General features: G+C 28.3%; 1 protein-coding gene across 1 annotated transcript; it reads left to right on the top strand.

Annotated features, from left to right (window-relative positions):
* The first annotated feature begins 14,761 nt into the window (after window positions 1-14,761).
* Window positions 14,762-18,330, top strand: LOC122503065. Its single transcript, XM_043613487.1, has 3 exons — window positions 14,762-14,928; window positions 15,022-15,353; window positions 18,294-18,330. The coding sequence occupies exons 2-3, from the start codon at window positions 15,037-15,039 to the stop codon at window positions 18,328-18,330; spliced, it is 354 nt and encodes a 117-aa protein (XP_043469422.1). The 5' UTR covers window positions 14,762-14,928; window positions 15,022-15,036.
* The last annotated feature ends 1,314 nt before the right edge of the window (window positions 18,331-19,644 follow it).

Genomic DNA, 19,644 nt, shown 5'->3' with positions numbered 1-19,644 from the left:
GTTTCATTACCTTATTGAGAACAAAATTTAAGTACATTTACTTTAGAAAATATATTAAAATCAACTTAAATATTTTTTAAAAGAAGAAAAAGATAATGTGCCGTAATAGTTGATAAATTTACCTCCAGTGTTATCTTCAGTATTAGTTAAAACGCTGTTTTGATGTTTGGAATTGTGGAGGTGTGCCGCACTGTCAGTATCATTAGTAATAAGAGACCCTGAAAAAAACCAAAACTGAATTAATTTCATTTTTAATCTTATTCCACTATATATTGTAATGTAATGACAGTAAAATTTAAAATAATCAATATAAAAATCAATATGGTAATAGCACTGCCTGCAGTACTAAACATAAAAAGGAGACTATTTTAACTTCATTAATTTAATAGAAATTGGATATAAAACTTCAACTTGTGTTAGAAAAAAGTAATTAATATGATCAGGGTGTCTACTATTTTCGTTCAACAAAATTTCTGTTTATTTCCCGGATTTGTCCGAATTTTTCCCAGTTTTTTTTCAAATCAAATTTAAATTTCTTTGATTCCGAACATAAATAAATCTACAAATGGCCTTAAAAATTATTATTACAGTTTTTATGAATAATTAAGTTCTTATGACAAGTTTCTTTAAATTTTTTGAAAAAAATTTTTTTTGAATAATTTTAATTAAAAATTTAGAAAATAATTTAATTAAACAAAGAATGTTTTCAATCTTTTAAAATAGCCTTGTCTGTTCATAATTGTAATTAAAAATTTGATTAATTAAATTGTATTAAAATGTATTGATATACTTATTGAACTTCTGCAAAGAACTTTTACTATTTATAAAAGTAATTGAATCCTTCTAAAGAATGTTATTATTTATGAAAATAATTAAATGTTTTCGTAGAATTTTAATAAAATTTTTGAAAATTTCGACTATTTATGAAAAGAATTGAATAATTATCGCGAAGAAATTTTTAAAAATAAAATTATAATTACGCTGACTAACATCCCTTAATTATTTTCAAAAAACTTAAATAAAATTCATTAAAAGAATTTAATTATTTTTAATGGAATGTAAAAAAATTTAAATTATTTTATAAATTTTCAATTATTAATTTGTTTATAGAAATTCAATTATCTTGAAACAACAGAATTGAAAAATTTCAAAAATCTTACTTTTCAGAGTATTAAAAAAATGCGAAATTTCAATTATATTAAAAAATTTTAAGTGTACAACTTTTTTTAAATTAACTAATAAAAATTTTAATTATTAATATTCGCAATAAAAAAATGAATACATTAGAATATGACTCTTTATAAAATTCAAATATTTATAAATTATATGAAAGTAAAATAATTTGAAAATTCGATTTGTTAAAAAAATTTTAATGAAATTCTTTAACAATCTTAATTTAACTGATAGTTGAATTTCTCAAAATTTCTATTAATTCGATAATTTTTTTCAAAATCATTTACATTCTATATTTGAATCAGTGACTGATTTTTTACTATCAAATTAATTGTTTTTAACCAATTTAAATTTAGAGAACAGTATAAATGTCTAAAAAATTGAAATAGATTTGATTTTTTAAAAACAAAATAAAATTATAAAACTTTTTTTTATTTTGGTAAAAAAATTCCTGGTTTTTCCCCGGTCAAATTAAATTCACGGATTTGACGATTAGTAGAGATACTGATTGGTTTTTTTAAATTACTCACTACATAATTATCTTTTACAATTAGGAGAGTATCATAAATTAATTTTTACCTGCAGTTTGAGCTTCAGCATCACTCAATTGTACATGCCCATGATGATCTTGTTCAATATTTCCTTGAATTAAAAGTGTTGGGGTTTGATTTTCTGTAAGGCATTATTAATATATTTACAAATTATAAAAAATATTGTGTATAATATTTAATTCTATTAATTATGAAAAAAAACGTATTATATATTTAAAATGGACACTATTTACCTCCATTGGTTTCTTTAAGTGAACCCAAGTAGTTCCTTTCATTTCTTCGACTATGGATATCTTCTTCGCTAGTAGTAGCTTGGAAAGTAACTACCTGCAATGCTAAACAGGAAAAGTGAAAACTTGCTTACTTCGTTAATTTTACAAAAATTGGAACTATATATATTTTTTTCTTGTGAAAACCTTTATACCTTCGATGTTTGCAGGTAATTTGAAAGGTGCTGCTGAAATTAAAATTATAAATTAATTTTATTTTATTCATTTAATTTATTCATATTATATTATATTAAATTATTCTTTATTATATTACATTAAGAAATATTACCTTCACTGAATGCATGAGAACTATTTGAATTCGAAGCATCATTACTATTTTCAGTAGATAATCCATTTTTGGATGGAACTGAACATTTATCACTTTAACATAATAAGCAAAATAAATTTATTGAAAATTTAAGTTGTAAAGAAAAGAAATATTTGTGACGAACTCTCAAGAGAGGTACCTAAGAAGCAAAAAATGTTATGTTATGTTTATATTTTTTGAAATGAAAAAATAGATGAGAGTCAATTAATATTACTAATTATTCACGTCCAATTAGAACATGCTTAAAATTAATATAATTAAAAATAAACTTTAAATCGAGATAAATTTAGAAAAAAAGTACCTACAATTCGTTTGCTTTTTAGACCCCTTTCTAAGGAGTGCGACTAATATAATATCTATTAACAAGTACGCATTCATAATTTATTTTTTAGTTTTAATAAAAATTTATTTTCCTAAGAAATGAAGAAAGACAAAATTGTCGATATTAAAGAAAACAAAATTGATTTACTCAGACCTCGGATCGACTTTAACCAGCCAAAAAAGTTGCTTTAGTCTATTTAAAATATAAAAAACTCGTTTATTTAATTCATTGTTGTCACAAAAAATTTTATTTTGTCCTTCCCTCATTCTTAAAAAATAAATGCAATTTGGTAAAATTTTTGAAAAATAATTTAAATTTGATAAAATACGTTAAAAAATATAAATATACAATCAAATTTTTAAAGAATTTTAATTAAAAACGAATTCTCCGAAATTTTAATAAATTAAATGAAAATTTTAATTTACTTTGTGTAAAAATAATTGAATTTCTAAAAATAATTTTTGAGAATTAGTTTAATCAAAAATATCTTAATATTATTTTTGTAATATAATTTTCAATTTTATTATATTTACCTTGGATGTTTCTTCATTGAAATTATTGACAATTCAATCTTTTACAAAATTTTCAATAAAAATTCTTTAAAAGTTAATTTACTTAAAATGTTGTATTTTGTTGCAAAGTTTGGAAGAAAAGTCGAAAAAGACGCAATTTTTTAATATAAGCTGATAAAAGTCGCAATATTTGAAAATAGTCGAAAAAAGTTGAAAAAACCATAATATCCGAGGCCTTTTTACTATAAATGAAAAAATTATTTATGAGTTATGAAAATATTGTTATAAATTATCAATGGAATATTTATAAAATATTGGATTAAAATACCTAGTGGTTTTATTGATGTGACCAATGTGGGGAAGAAGAAAATGCAAATGGTTATCGTACTTGTACGATGTGCCCTTTTTGTGTGACCGTACAAAAGAGTCTTTTATTGAGGTCCACCTGGTTTGTAGACTATCAACTATGACATAAACATTTGTATTTAAAGAAAAAATATTTAAAAAAACGTTTAGACTAATGGCATTAGAACAAACCTGTTACATTTGTATATCCAATTCCTTTCATTAAATTAACAATTTCATTCCAAGCTTCATTTTTGGCTTTCAAATTGTGGCTTTCTTTTCTATCATAAATGCAATTCCGAACAGCAACATAAGTTATTAGAAATAAATCTCGATGTAAATTACTCCCTGGAACGTTAGTCATGTTTTACATTTATAACAATTATAAGGCAGAAAACAAACAAATTTGAAGTATTTTTAAACATAAATTATGTATACACAAAAAGCGAAGAAACATACGAGGTTTAAAATAATATAACAGTAACGCAATACAGCGCAGCTCTACGTAATGTAATTATAGGTTAGGTTTATTTTGTTATATTGTACACTGCTACCAAATGTTAAAAAGTGATTACATTGAAATATATGGCTATACACAATTAATGTTATCAAAAGTTGTAACTTTTTCGTATGTATCTGTAATATAAATTAAATTACGTATAAATTTTAAATAGTTGAATTTTAAAATCATTATGAATAACCGATTACTTAAATACATACATTTATATATTTATGTTGGTTATACTGTTGGAAAAGAGTTAATAGAATATACATATTGTATATATACATATCAGCCCGGTGACACTGCTTTACAACTCGTGGCAACATGCTGACTGCTGCCACCGCAGCGCTGATTAACTTTAAGGCCAATATTTTGGCGGGAATTTAAAAAAAAATAATATTATTTTAAATATTTATTAATTATTTTATATTAATAATTATTAATTTTGCAAAATATTGATAAATAATTAATAAATATTAATAAATATTTATAAATAATAAAAATAATGTTATTTTTTTTTTAAATTCCCGCCAAAATATTGGCCTTAAAGTTAATCAGCGCTGCGGTGGCACCAGTCAGCATGTTGCCACAGAATTATATGGAAATGTATAGGAGTGTCACCGGGCTGATACATATTAAAACCAACACATTCGTTTCAATGTCGCATATTATCTTCCTATATGAAAGAATATTATAACGTCAGTAAATATAAATTTTGTACCATTAAACTTTTTGAAATTTTTTTTTTATTAAAAATGTGTTTATAATCTACAAATATTTTACAGAGGTGTATATACAGTCTAAAAATAAGCGTCGGTAAAACAAAAATCTTCGCTATATTACCACATAGTTTCTAGAATAATGTAAAGGCGCACTCACACCTTCGGTGGTTGCCTATGCCTGCGCAGACAGCAGCAAGTAGAGTAAGGGAGAAAATCATATAATTTGAATTGTCTGACTCTCTAGCTCTAATGTATTACTTCAAGGCAGGCGACCACCTAGCTGTGTTTGCGCCTTAACACTGCACAGCTTAATTTAGCGCATGCGTATTTACATTAATACTATTCTGCATCTCATCTTACATTTTCGTGGTTTATGACTTTAGTGTGTTTTTTATCGTTATAAACAGTTTTATTAATTAGTACTTTCTTCATTTTCAGTATTCTTATTTTGTTTTTTGGTTCTAAATTATTTAGTCATGGAGAAAAGTGACCAATCTCAGTTGGATAGAAATTCAATATTAATAAACTTGGTTGAGCAACATCCTGTTTTATATAATAAAGAAAAAGATCGTTACAAACACAATATTAAAAAGGGACAAGCTTGGGAACAAATATCCGAGAAGTATTTTTCAACTTTAAATGAATTTGAAAGTGGTATGTATTAAATATGTTATAATTATTATAACCTTCCTTTTCTAATAATGATGCAAATAGGGACATAGTAAAAAAAAATAATAAGTTTGTCATTAATTAATGATTTCTATTTCCAATCTATTATGGAAAAGTCTGCATTTTTGTTTTTGGGCGGACATTATTATATTATAAATAAAAAATAAGTTAAAAATTCTTTGAAAACCAGACAAATGAAATCTAAGCAGCAAACAATTACAGGTTATGTTTGTAACGTTTTACCTTGATTATTTAGTTCTGTTTTAATTTTGTAAAATAAAATATAATTTTTATTGAATACTTTAAATGTAATGAATATTTACATATTATTTTTCGGTATCGAGATTCAAAATTTTTTTTATACGCAACTTTCACTTCGAACATTAAAAACATAATCTATATTATTTTACTACAAAGGTTTCCCTTTATTTGTAGCTCATTACATATTATCAAGATATAACAATTGTTTTGTATATCTAAATGTAAAAATACTAATATTGTTTCTTGGTTGGATAAAGACTTAAAAACATTTAGTTGAAAGTTTAACTTAATGTTTTTAATAAAATAAGGTCTTCTTTTGAGACTAGATGAATCTCTTAATAGAAAATGTATCATTTGTTACAATATTTTGGATCAATATTAAATAATTATCTATATTTATTGTAATAAATATTTTATAGAATAGTATAACTTATAAATATTAAAATTATTCATTTTCCAGTACAAGTACTTGAGAAACGATGGAAATCTCTTTACAAAAAGTATCGAAAGCAACATAAAATTGCAAATAAGCATATTCCAAGCGGATCTGCAGCGTCAAAAAATAAAATATGTTGGGAATATTATTCTGAAATGAATTTTTTAGATAAATGTATTAGGCATCATAGGTATGACAAAATAACTACATATTTGAATTTATATATTATATATGTTACATTAACATCGTCAAATAATTTTTTAAGGAATACTAATTACAAAGTGTTTTCCAATTTTAGAACCACCAGTACTTTTCAGCTTGCATCAAATAATGCGTATGCTCAACAGGAAATGGAATCAAGTTGTACAGCAAGTGAGGAAGAAACTGAAGGTAAAATTTATATTTTATAATAATTATGAACATAAATAACATTGCGTTTTTAAAATTTATTGTGTTAATATTTAAAAACAGAAATACCAATAATGAAAGATTCAAAGTTTGCTGACTTAGAAAATCAGTTTGGAAACAGTAGTGATGATGAAAATTTGGAAAATTTGACAAAACATTGTGAAAGGGTTGAAACTTTGATACAAAATGTTATTGATGACCAAAAAGTGAATTCAATTAGCGGTTACGAAAAAATAATAGTTGAATCTTTTCAAAAATTACCAGAAGCAAGAAGAAGAACTAAGTTTAACAAAATTATGGAAATTTTGAAAGAATAAAAAATTTGTCTATGTATTATTATTAATTTTAATGTTTTCGTTACTCATCATATATCATTTACATTTATTTACTATGTTTCTAAATAATATATCTTATTACATTTCCAACTGAACAAAATTTATATATACTTTTTCTGTTAATTTTACAGTTCAGTTTACTTTGTCATTTTTGACAATTTTTTTTGAAACTATAACATTTCACAATGTGTCAATTGTTAAATTTTACATGAAAGTGTACTTTTTAACGGCAATATTGATGTAATTCCTGATAGCATTAAACACATTTTTTAAAATATAAAATCTATTCTATACTAATACTTTTACTTTTAAATTAAAAATACCGTACATCATTAACTATGTAACACCTACAATTTATTAATTACCTTAATTTAAGAAAGTAGTACATTTTATGAATTTAACAAGTCATAAATACTCTTGCATTTTTATACATTTTTCAAAATCATTAAAGTTTATATTTAAATATTACAATTCTATTTTAATATAATTTATATTTTTTTAAGCAATTGTCTGTGTCAAAAACACAAAAATTTGATCTACATTTAAATTTCTACTTGCGCACTGTATTTTACTAAAATGTTTTCGACTTACCTGTATCAATTTCATTTCACAAATAAATTTTTCTTCTAAAAAAATTGGTCACAATTTAATAATTTCCATTGTCTCATATTTCCAGGGATCACAATTAATCTAACTAACCAAAATTCTTGAAATATCTGAATCTATATACATTAAATCTCTTAAAGAAAAAAGTTTAAAAAATAATCACTCTCTAAATCTGAATTAGTAACAGTTTTTACTAAATTTGTATAATTCTCTACTAATTGCTAGTACAAAATAGTATACTTCACGTAGTAAGTCACCTTACTAATTTGAAATAGTAAAAAATACGACTTATTAATAAAATAATTACTAATTGATATTTAAGATTCTTGTCTTTAAACATTACACTTCTGTATTAATAAAGATGAAAAGCAAAGGTTATTTTTACATATATGACAGGTTTTAAACCTTATGCAATTAAAAATAAATTGTTGAGAAAAAAAGTCAAGTATTAATTTAACTGCTTCAATAAGTGAAAATTTATTTAAATTTCTATTGTTAGCAAACAATTTTTAAATTACAAATAGGTTATTTTTTTCATTGAAGAATAAAAAATTTAGCCAATATTTACCTCACAATTACATATTTTAAGATTATATCAAATAGATTTAACGATTAATAAATATGTTTAACAGCTAGAATCAGAAATTTTTTACAAATAATTAGTACTTTTAATAAATAGATATTTGATAAAATATTATTGAGTATGTTTAATAACTATAAATTATACTTCAATTTGACTAACACACATTTTTTATCATTCAAAAAATTACATTAGTCAAATAAGTTTATTATTTATGTTTATACATTAATAATTATAAATAATATAATTATAATTATTCAATTGCATTTGGATCAGTATCGAGCGAAATGATAGAAGTGCAACAGTATACATATACCGTGCAATTCCCCTACGTTGAGATAGCTAGTGGAGGGGGCACGTTGCGTCGTGTCGGGCGTCCGTTTGGCTCACATGTGGAATGGGCTTAAACACTTTCTTGGACCTCACGACTTTAAAATCGTGACGGACCATAAGCCTCTCGTTTACGCCTTTAAACAACGTCCTGATAAAGCATCTCCTCGTCAAATTAACCAGCTGTCCTTTATTTCTCAATTCACTACTACTATCGAGCATATTCCTGGTTCTGAAAATGTTGTTGCTGACGCGTTGTCTCGTGATGATGCTATCCTATTTCCTTCTGAAATCACTCTTTCTGAATTTGCAGAGGCGCAGAAATCTTGTCCTGAATTAAAGATCTTCCTCGAGAATCGAAACACATAGTTGAACTTAAATAAAATTATGTTCGGTCAGGGAGATAACTTTATTTTTTGTGATCTTTCCGGTGAGGTTCTTCGACCATTTGTACCTGGTTCTCTACGCGATCGAGTTTTCAATCTTTTACATTCTTCTGCACATCCTGGTGCTAAAGTAACGGATTGCGTTATTCGCAAGTGATATGTTTGGCCTAATATGCACAAGGACATTTCTAATCTATGTAAAAATTGTTTGGAATGTCAACGTTCTAAAATTTCTAGACACGTTAATTTAAATCCTACGCATTTTGTGGCTCCAGAATCACGCTTTCGTCACATTCATATTGACATTGTTGGTCCCCTCCCTGTCGATTCTGGATTCAGATATTGTCTGACCATGAGCGACCGGTTTTCGCGATGGCCTGAGGCGGTTCCTTTACGAGACATCGAGGCAATTACAGTAGTTCGCGCACTTATGAGTAACTGGGTATTACGGTTTGGATCACCCGAGACGATCACCACTGATCAGGGAAGCCAATTTTAGTCTGCAATGTTTCAAGCTTTACTCAAATTTTTAGGTACCAAACGTATACGCACAACTGCTTATCATCCTGCCTCTAATGGCATCATTGAGCGATGGCATCGAACTTTCAAGGCCGCCATTATGTGCCATGCTTCTCGTGAATGGACACGTATCCTTCCTACCGTTTTGTTAGGATTGAGATCCAATGTTTTAAATTGTGGTTTTTCCCCTGCCGAATTTTTATACGGCACGACTATTCGAATTCCAGGTAAATTTGTTATAAATGATGATTTCGAACCAAACCCACAAATCTTTTTGGATGAATTTCGTGAATTAATGAGAGAGGTAAAGCCTATACCTGTTGAGCATCACCATAAGAATAGAGCATTTGTTTTTAAGGATCTTTACTCATGTTCCTATGTATTTTTACGTGTCGGACACTTAAAAAAATCTTTGCAGCCACCTTATTCTGGTCCACATCGAGTAATAAATAGAGTTACAGATCGTGTTTTTGAGATAGACGTGAACGGTGTTTCTCGTAGTGTTTCCGTTGAAATGCTCAAGCCTGCATACTTTCTACGTGAAGCAGAGGATATTAATGTAAATCAAACATCACCAAAACCACATGTTAAAAAAGGCTTGACCATTTCATCTGGAGAACAAACAACATTATCTTCCAATGTAACACCAATCATTCCTGAATTGAGGAATCCTTCAAATTTTACTTTTAAGAAGATTACTGTAGGGGAGAGTCGGTAGTGGCGAGAAACGCTTTGTTTTTTTTGTGTAGGACTCATATTTTCATGAATATTTGGTCTGCTTTTGTGCAGACAGACTAGTGAGACTATCTTTTACAAATTTACATAATATAGATAGCATATGTCTTCAAAAAAAAAAGTTATTACCGAATTTCAAAAATGTCCCGCGACTACTGTCATTCAAAAACGTCGGTAGTGGCGAGACATTACTTTGAATCGCAAATTTTTCAATTACGGCTTTCAATTTCAAAGCATTTGGGTTCCTTTGTGTCCCTTTTAAATTGATTACGTTTTTTACATCTAAAAAAAGAGTTAAGATTATTATTTTTATTATTACGGATTATTTGAAAATACATACGCAACTTTAAGATTAGGTTATTTTTATGCAAAATATTGCCGACAAAACTTAAAAAAAATAATACCGAAGTCATTTAGAAATGTACTATTTTATAAGATTTAAACAACCAGTGTCCGGACACTGCCAACAATAAGTGTCTCGCCATTGCCGAAACAGTGATTTACGGTAATAACGATCTACAATTGTGTCTATCGGACTATTATGCATAATGTTCTAGGAATTTTGAAGGAATCTTATATACTAATAACTTAAAATATTTGCCGTTAACCAAATTTTGAAAAGTTTAATTTTATAAACACTTTTTCATACAAAGAATAAAACTTTAAAACTTGCTTAAAACTATTAACAGCATTATAGTGACAGATTTTACATCCAGAAAGTGTGTATCATATAAAAAGCTTCAACAGAATAAAACTTTACTTTTACACCAAAAAAAGCAACACTGTCAACTCAGCTGTTTGAAATATCGCAGTGTCTCGCTATACCCGCTGTCTCGCCACTGCCGACAACGCCCTACTTAAAACTTATTCTAGAAAGAAAAAAGTTAGTTTCAAGGAGCGATTGGAATGTATGTGATCGCGTTAAATTTAGTATTATTATATGTACAGTATTATTATTATTATTATTTAGTATTTTGAAAATGTAAATAACACATATGTATATCTTTATTTTGTATTCTCTCAAACAGAACTATATAGATTGTTTAACGTTTAGATATAAAATTCGATTTTAAGTAATCAGCCCCATTAACATTTTATAAAAGAAATAGTTAATTATTAAAATTAAAAATTTTATTTGATTCAATTATAATTTTTATCATCGATATTTTGTTATTTTTCCTTTTTAGTTATATTTTTATAAAAAAAATTTTAAAAATATTTTTATTGTATATATATCATTGTTATTAAGGGAGGAGTATGTGGGAAATGCTTAATATTCTTCTCTCCCCACTTCGTATAGGGGCTGATCGGTGATAGCAACCGTTGCTAAGGAGATTGAAAGATAGTTCAGTGTGCGTTGAGATCGAGAGATTTATACACGTGTTATCGATATCATTTAATTTATGATAAATAAATAAGTTATTAACTAAATTTGGTGAACAATTATTTTAATACTATAATTAGTGAATCCTATGGTTTGGAGAACCATAATATATATTTTAAATTCAAACAAATCTCCACATCAAACCCTCTTGGCGGGGCACCGACAGATTAGCTCAGTCGGATAGATGCCTGGCGTTGGCGGTCGTTTAAGGACCAAGGGCATAAGTATCCTTGGTTCGCGCCCACTTGGCTTGGTATTTTTCCGGCACGTGAGACAATCTGAGCGGGAGGTTTGACGTCGAGGTATAATGATGTGCACCGTCGATTATTGTCCGGTACACACCATTAGAACTCGACTGTCGATAAACCGGTTGTACTCAGGAGAGGTTTTCTACAGTTTCCCTCTTCTCTGGCGAGAAAACCCATTGACGGGTGGTCCAGGCGCAATGCGAGTACTCCTAATAAAAGTCGTCTGTAGACGCAAATTAGGTTAATATATAGAAAATTTATGTAGAATGGTTATGCTTAATCCAAAAAAAGTATTTCTCGGGGACTCTTGTCGAAGTGCGTAAGGCCAATAGGGCAGGAGCATAAACAATAAAAAAAACCCTCTTGGCGGGGTATTTAAATTTTTATTTTTAAACTTTCAAGTGGGTTAGAAGGGATGATCTGTTTTACCGACATCTGAGTTCCGGCTGCCACCGAGAGATGGCGCCACATGTGAATACTGACTCACTTGGCGGAAAATTTTAATTTTTATTCTAAAAATTTCAGGTGGGTTAGAAGGAATGTTCTGTTTTACCGAAATCTGAGTTTCGGCTGCCACCGAGAAATGGCGCCATTGGATAATTCAAATCCCCTTGGCGGGATATTTAAATTTTTATTTTTAAACTTTTAAGTAGGTTAGAGGGCATAATTTTAAATTTCGCGCCATTAAAAAATGATTTCAAACCCTTTGACAGGATATTTAAATTTTATTTTTGTAATTAAAAGTTTTAAGTGGGTTAAAAAGAGTGCTCTGTTTTACCAACCAGGTATCCTACTTTAACAAATATTGACTGACACTGGTTGAGAGCATTATATTTGAATTTTCATATCCACATTTTTAACCTTACTCTTACTGACTGAAAACCTAACGTTTTTAATTGACTTTGAAACCTAAAAATTAAAGTATATTATTATTATTTATTTTTTTTTTGCTTAGGGACTTTTGGGAAATCTGCCTACAGCTACCTTGGACTCCGCACTCCAAGGTTATGTGGGGTTGGTGTGATAAAACAAAAGGAGATAAAAAAAAGAAAAATAAATATATAAAATAGTGAATTTAATAAACTGGCGACCTAATGCCAGCCCGACCCACTAAAACCCGTAACCCTTCTTCTGGAGCCCTTTACCCTCCCTCGGAACTGTCGTAAGACTTTAGCCTTCGTGGGTGGCGCTCCAACTCTGTCGCTAATGTGACTTTCTGCTTTTCTCTGCGGTTAACCTGCGTCCATAGTTAAAAAAAAAATTTTTTTTTTAACTATTTCAAAGTATAAGCGGAATTTACAGCACAACAATAAAAAAGCAAATTCTAAAAAGTGTAAAAAGTCAAAAGATAAAATTACAAACGGATATATAAAAAAAAGAAAAAATAAACGCGTGTAAAATATTGAAAACATAAAACTGTACAAAGATGAATAAAAAACACAAACAATTAAAAAATGTAAAAGGACAAATAAATCACAAAATAAATTAATAAAAAACAAACGTACAAAATTAAAAGCTGTTTAAATTACGCTTTTTGGCGGCCGTCGAGATCCTTCCTCGACATAACCGAGATTATGAAGTTCTCGACTTGCCGCCAATTCTCTTCCGACTGGGTCATCAGCGATACCATGTTCTCCGGTGTAACTTGACTATTTACACCTTCGAACATGGCCCGCCTCTCCAAGTCCCATTTTCTGCATGAGAAGAGGGTGTGCTCCGCGTTGTCCTCAGGGAACTGGCAATATGCACACACCTCGTCCTCGCGTAATTTAAAGCGACACAGGTACGAGTTAAAACACCCGTGACCTGTGAGCGCCTGAGTCAAATAATAGGAAACCTGACCGTGTTTCCTATTTATCCAGGTGGCGAGTGCCGGGATAAGGCGATAAGTCCATCGACCTTTTTCCTCACCATCCCATCTTTCTTGCCATCTTTCTATGAGCCTGTGCCTCGCTTCTTTGCGGATCAGGCCCTTGCTTGGTCTTATTTCCTCATCTAAGGAACTTCTTTCTTTAGAAAAGAGAAACATTTCTTCCCTTTCCCTCGCCAAAAGATCTGCTGGCGGGACACTTGCAAGGACCTGCACAGCACTCGTAGATACCGTCTTATATGCAGAGATGATACGCGTTGTTATCGATCTCTGCGCCGACAGTATCTTTTCACAGATGGTCACACATCTTTTGCACCTTAGGGATGGGGCCCACGCTGGTGCTGCATAGAGCATTTTAGCGTGGACGACACTTGCCACCAGTCTCCGCTTGTGTTCACGGGGTCCGCCTACATTTGGCATTAACCGTGAAAGATTAGCCGCACACTCGATCGCCTTATTTGACGCCGTAGCCATGTGGTGGTGGAAGTTTAACCTTCCATCCAACTCCACACCAAGATATTTAATTTGCTTACTCCACTTGACCTCGAATTCGTCTATCACGATTCGTGGGAGCTCATAACCACGTCTGTCTGTGACCAGCAGTGCCTCGGTCTTTTCCAGGGCCATTTCAAGACCTCTGGTATCCAGCCAGCTTTTTTCTAGTCGCAGACTATTATTATTTGTTTATTTGTTTTTCTAAAGAAAAAAGTTCACGTTCTTTTTAAGAAATTACGCTTTTGTCAATTTTTAATTATAATTTGATTTTATAATGCTATTGGTAGACATTTTTGAATTTCTACCAACTTTATAAAAGTTAATTAAGTTGGCAGCAGTGCTGGTCAGTAAGAGCTAGGTTAAAACATGTGGATCTGTGTGGATCAGTACTGATGTCAATATGAAAAAGAGAGCACGTTAAAGTGCCATATAATGCAGTCCTGGTGAAAAAAATGGTTAGTACAAATTAATTATTTTATAACTATTATTTTCTATATTATTAAAATTGTTTACTCGATTATGAGTTTAATTATTTAACCTGCTTTGTTTTAGAATCCTAACAATAATATTTGCTGCTTTTGCCGGCTTGTAATGGTAAATACAAGAAGACTAGAAACAGGAGGTCTAACTTCGCTTGATTTCTATGTGCAGTGGGGGTAAAAATAGTGGGGTCTAGAGACGGTGGAGTTTTCAGTTTGGGAATTTGCGCAGTAGATGAATTTTGTAATTTCGCGCATAATAACCACATTGAGGTTATATACCGAAAATGACAGCTGTCTGCTATTGTGTGTTTAGAATAGGTTATGCGTTTTATGCTTGGCAAGCATAGTTATTGAAAAAAGGTTTAAAAGTGATAAAGTTTAGAAAAATTTAAGAATATTGAAAATAATATTCTTGTTTTTTAATAATTGAAAATTAGCGACTCATTGGAAACGTTTGAAGGTAATATTTATTATGGCTAATTTTTTATATGAGTTTCTTTTATATAGATTCTTTTATATAGAAAACAACTATTAAATATTATTTTTGTAACAGATAACAATCTGTAAAATGGAGCAGTTAAAATCAACTCTCGATCAGGATAATATGGAATTTAACTACAAGAAGATAAAAGAAAATGTGTACAACTTAAAATTACCAAACCAAAGGTGGACGACAATAAAGGATCCAAGTGGTAAAATAATGTTTTTAAGAATTGAGGAAGATTATCGCTCATATTTAGCAGTTTCTATTAACTCAGAGCTGGATATGAAAGTTTACTATCGTTCGAAAGTATTAAAGTGGATAAAGTGCGACAAACCGCAGAAGGAAGAAGATATTGAAAATGTCTTACAAATGATTGATAGAATTATTTACTCTGAAATAATGTACATGGGTCAAATTTTCTCAAAAAAATCAAAGTTGGTCATGGGTCTTTTAATTTTTGTGAAACTTGGTATAAAGGTAGTGTTTTATGACAGAAGATTTTAGGAAAAAAAGATTTTTCAAAAATTTTAAAATTGTGGATTTTACCGGGCATGAAACATTAAAGCACATTTTTTTGAAAAACGAATAACTTTTATCCATTTAGTTAGACTTTGTTTATAGTTTAGGTAATAATAGTTGATTATCTAACAATTTAAAGTGCAATATTAAAGAAAAAAAATCCTAAATTTGCCCAGAAAAAAAGTCAAAAAAAATTTTGATTTCATTTTTTCGGGCATAAGCACCCCATCGATTTTTTTGTAACTATAATATTTGGATTCGTTATCTTCTCCAGAATTTTTTGCAAAAAAAAATCCCTGGAGACCTTAAAACTAACCGAAATATCGAATTTTTTGTCTCGAGGTGCACAGATATCGATCTCGCGTAAACACGCCTGAGATGTGCACCAAACGTTCTTAAGCGTGAATTTTCGCATTCTAATAATTTTTTGTTAATTTTGAGTAAAAAAGGAAGGTTTAAAAATCAAGCTTTGCAATTACAAATTTGTTTTTAAACAATTTTGAATCTCAAAATGTGTATGTAATATATAAGGGGCAAATTATCTCAAGTGTACCAATGTTAAAATTGCAAGTTGTTAGATCGGGCTAATATTTTCACAGTATTTAGAACTATGAATCAGTACTTAACCACCAAGTAATTATGAAATTTTATAAAAAAATGTAGGGGGGTTGAAGATTTTGGATAAGTATAAACAGTGAGTTTTATAAAAAATCGTAGCTTTTATATAATAAAGAAAAAAATTGTGACCTATATGTTTTTGGTAGGTTTTTTCTGCTCTATCAAATAGTAAGAATTTTTTTTAAAAATTCAAAATTTAACCCTTCTTTTAAAAATTAAAAATTTTTTTGAAAAAATTTTTTTTTTAACTATACTTACCGGCTTAATATTTTTTGACATTTTCTAAAGTACATTTTTTTAATTTTTACATTTTTGATGTAAGAAGAGATGATTATTTTTTATCTGAATAATTTTTTATTATTTTAATATCAATATCAAGCGTGATACACGCATAAGGTGTTGAATATTTTATTTAAACAATCGTTGCAAATAACTGAAATATATTTTTTAAAGTAGAATTATATCAACATTTGTTTTAAAAAAAACTAACACTTTATCTTTATTTTTATAAATATTTATTTGTAAAACGTCAATTTAATTAAAATACTTCATATTGTAAAATATTTCAATTTTTATTAATTAATTAATTAATAATTCCAAAAAAAACTTCATTTTTTTTTATTTCATATATTGAAAGTACACATCATAAGCTTTCTTTTGGTACAAGAAAAAAAGGGCTTTTTTAAAAAAAAATCAAAAAAATTTTTAATTTTTAAAAGAGTTAAATTTTGAATTTTTTTAAAAAAATTCTCACCATTTGATAGAGCAGAAAAAACATATAGGTCACATTTTTTTTTTATTATATAAAAGCTACGATTTTTTATAAAACTCACTGTTTATACTGATCCAAAATCTTCAACCCCCTCCCCCCTACATTTTTTTATAAAATTTCATAATTACTTGGTGGTTTTAAGTACTGGTTCATAGTTCTAAATACTGTGAAAATATTAGCCCGATCCAAAAACTTGCAATTTTGACATTGGTACACTTGAGAAAATTTGCCTCTTATATATTACATACACATTTTGAGATTCAAAATTGTTTAAAAACAAATTTGTAATTGCAAAACTTGATTTTTAAACCTTCCTTTTTTACTAAAAATGAACAAAAAAATATTAGAATGCGAAAATTCACGCTTAAGAACGTTTGGTGCACATCTCAGGCGTGTTTACGCGAGATCGAAATCTGTGCACCTCGGGACAAAAAATTCGATATTTCGGTTAGTTTTAAAGTCTCCAGGGATTTTTTTTTGCAAAAAATTCTGGAGAAGATAACGAATCCAAATATTATAGTTACGAAAAAATCGAAGGGGTGCTTATGCCCGAAGAAATGAAATCAAAATTTTTTTGGAGTTTTTTTCCGGGCAAATTTTGGTTTTTTTTCTTTAATATTGCACTTTAAATTGTTAGATATTCAACTATTATTACCTAAACTATAAGCAAAATCTAACTAAATGGATAAAAGTTATTCGTTTTTCAAAAAAAATGTGCTGTAATGTTTCATGCCCGGTAAAATCCACAATTTTGAAAAATCTTTTTTTCCTAAAATATTCTGTCATAAAACACTACCTTCATACAAAGTTTCACAAAAATTGAAAGACCCATGACCAACTTTGATTTTTTTGAGAAAATTTGACCCACTTACAAGTTCTTTTTCTATTTTAGTGTAATTCCTAATTCTTATCAAATTTTTTTAGTTTCTTTCCTCCGTGAACATTTCTACATTTATAAGGCATTGCAAAATATTTTATTTGTTATAATTTTATAAAAAAAATGCAAAATAAAGTGATAAAAGTAATAAAATAAAAAAATTTAAATTAGTGACAAAGTTATTTCTCTGCAATTGGCCAAAACCTTGCGTCAACCTTAAATGAGGTTCTGGAGCCCCCACTAATTAAAATAGAGTCGTCACATACTACTCACTACCAGTTATTGCAATAAAATTTCTTTTATAATTAATTTTTCACACGGGTTTAAGACAATGTAAAGAAATTAAAAAAAATTAATTGTAAAAAAAAATTTTGATAGTAAAAATAATAGGAAGAAAAAAAATTTTCTTCTGTCAACAAGAAACCAAATTAAACCTTAAATGAGGTTCTGGAGCCCCCACTAATTAAAATAGGGTCATCACATACTACTCACTACCAGTTTAATTATGAAACTGAAAGAGAAAAATTTTATTCTCAATAAAACTTTCGTTTTCAGGTTCTTCTTGATTCAGGTTGACAATAAAGAGAATTAATTTTCTTTTTTTACCAAAAAAAATTCAATGCCACTGAAAATAGTATAATGAAATTTTAACACTTTGAAAGAGGGACAAAATATAAATTATTTTAAAATTTTCCTGAAAATTAAGAAAAGAAAATTCTTCTCCCGTCAGTAGAAATTCAGAATAACCTTAAATGAGGTTCTGAAGCCCCCACTAATTAAAATAGGGTCATCACATACTACTCACTACCAGTTAAATAATGAAAATACAAGGAAAATCTTAATAAAGATATTTTCTTGTAATTTCTTTAAAACTTAAACTGACACTAAAAAGATTCTTCCTTCATTAACCCATTAAAGCCCATGACTAGACAAATGAAAATATCATCAAAATTATTATTGGAAACAGGACTGTGGATCAAATAATGACTTTTGACGTCAAAAATTGTTTAAAAAATAATTTGTTTATAAAAATTGTTATAAACAAATGGAGAAAATTAATAAAATTTTAAAAACTAATAGCGCCATTCGATTCTACGTGAAAAATTACTAAAGGAACATGTATGACATTGTAAAAATTTTTACTCAGTTTGTTGTAAATAATTTATAAACAAATAATAATGCACACTCATGTACCTATTTGAGCCCATCATTACACAACTAAACATTTTATCAAAATTATGATTGAAAACAGGACTGCGGATCAAATAATGACTTTTGATGTCAAAAATTGTTTGAAAAATAATTTGATTATAAAAATTGTTATAAACAAATAGAGAAAATTAATAACATTTTTAAACTTATAGTGCCATTCGATTCTAAGGGAAAAGACTAATAGAATATTTTTTAAATTTAAAAAATTATGAATCAACAAATTCTGACTGCATTTGTTCGTATGAAATATTTAACCTTTAGAATTACTGTCACTGTTGTTCATTTGTTTATAACAATTTTTATAAACAAATTATTTTTTAAACAATTTTTGACGTCAAAAGTCATTATTTCATCCGCTGTCCTGTTTCCAATCATAATTTTGATGAAATGTTTAGTTGTGTAATGATAGGCACAAATAGGTACATGAGAGTGCACTATTTGTTTATAAATTATTTACAACAAATCGAGTGAAAATTTTTAAAAAGTCATACATGTTCCTTTAGTAATTTTTCACGTAGAATCTAATGGCGCTATTAGTTTTTAAAATTTTATCAATTTTCTTCATTTGTTTATAACAATTTTTATAAACAAATTATTTTTTAAACAATTTTTGACGTCAAAAGTCATTATTTGATCCGCAGTCCTGTTTCCAATAATAATTTTGATGATATTTTCATTTGTCTAATCATTGGCG

Source organism: Leptopilina heterotoma, unplaced genomic scaffold, assembly GCF_015476425.1.
Source record: "Leptopilina heterotoma isolate Lh14 unplaced genomic scaffold, ASM1547642v1 Lhet_242, whole genome shotgun sequence".
NCBI lineage: Eukaryota > Metazoa > Arthropoda > Insecta > Hymenoptera > Figitidae > Leptopilina > Leptopilina heterotoma.
The sequence above is the reverse complement of the archived record's forward strand: the minus strand, read 5'-3'. Positions and strand labels throughout refer to the sequence as shown.

What these genes read in the sequence shown, in the direction of transcription:
- LOC122503065 (XM_043613487.1), top strand. Translation starts at nt 15,037, where the DNA reads ATGGAGCAGTTAAAATCAACTCTCGATCAGGATAATATGGAATTTAAC. An exon ending in ATTATTTACTCTGAAATAAT is followed by an intron (nt 15,354 to 18,293) that starts GTACATGGGTCA and finishes TTTCGTTTTCAG; the next exon opens with GTTCTTCTTGATTCAGGTTG.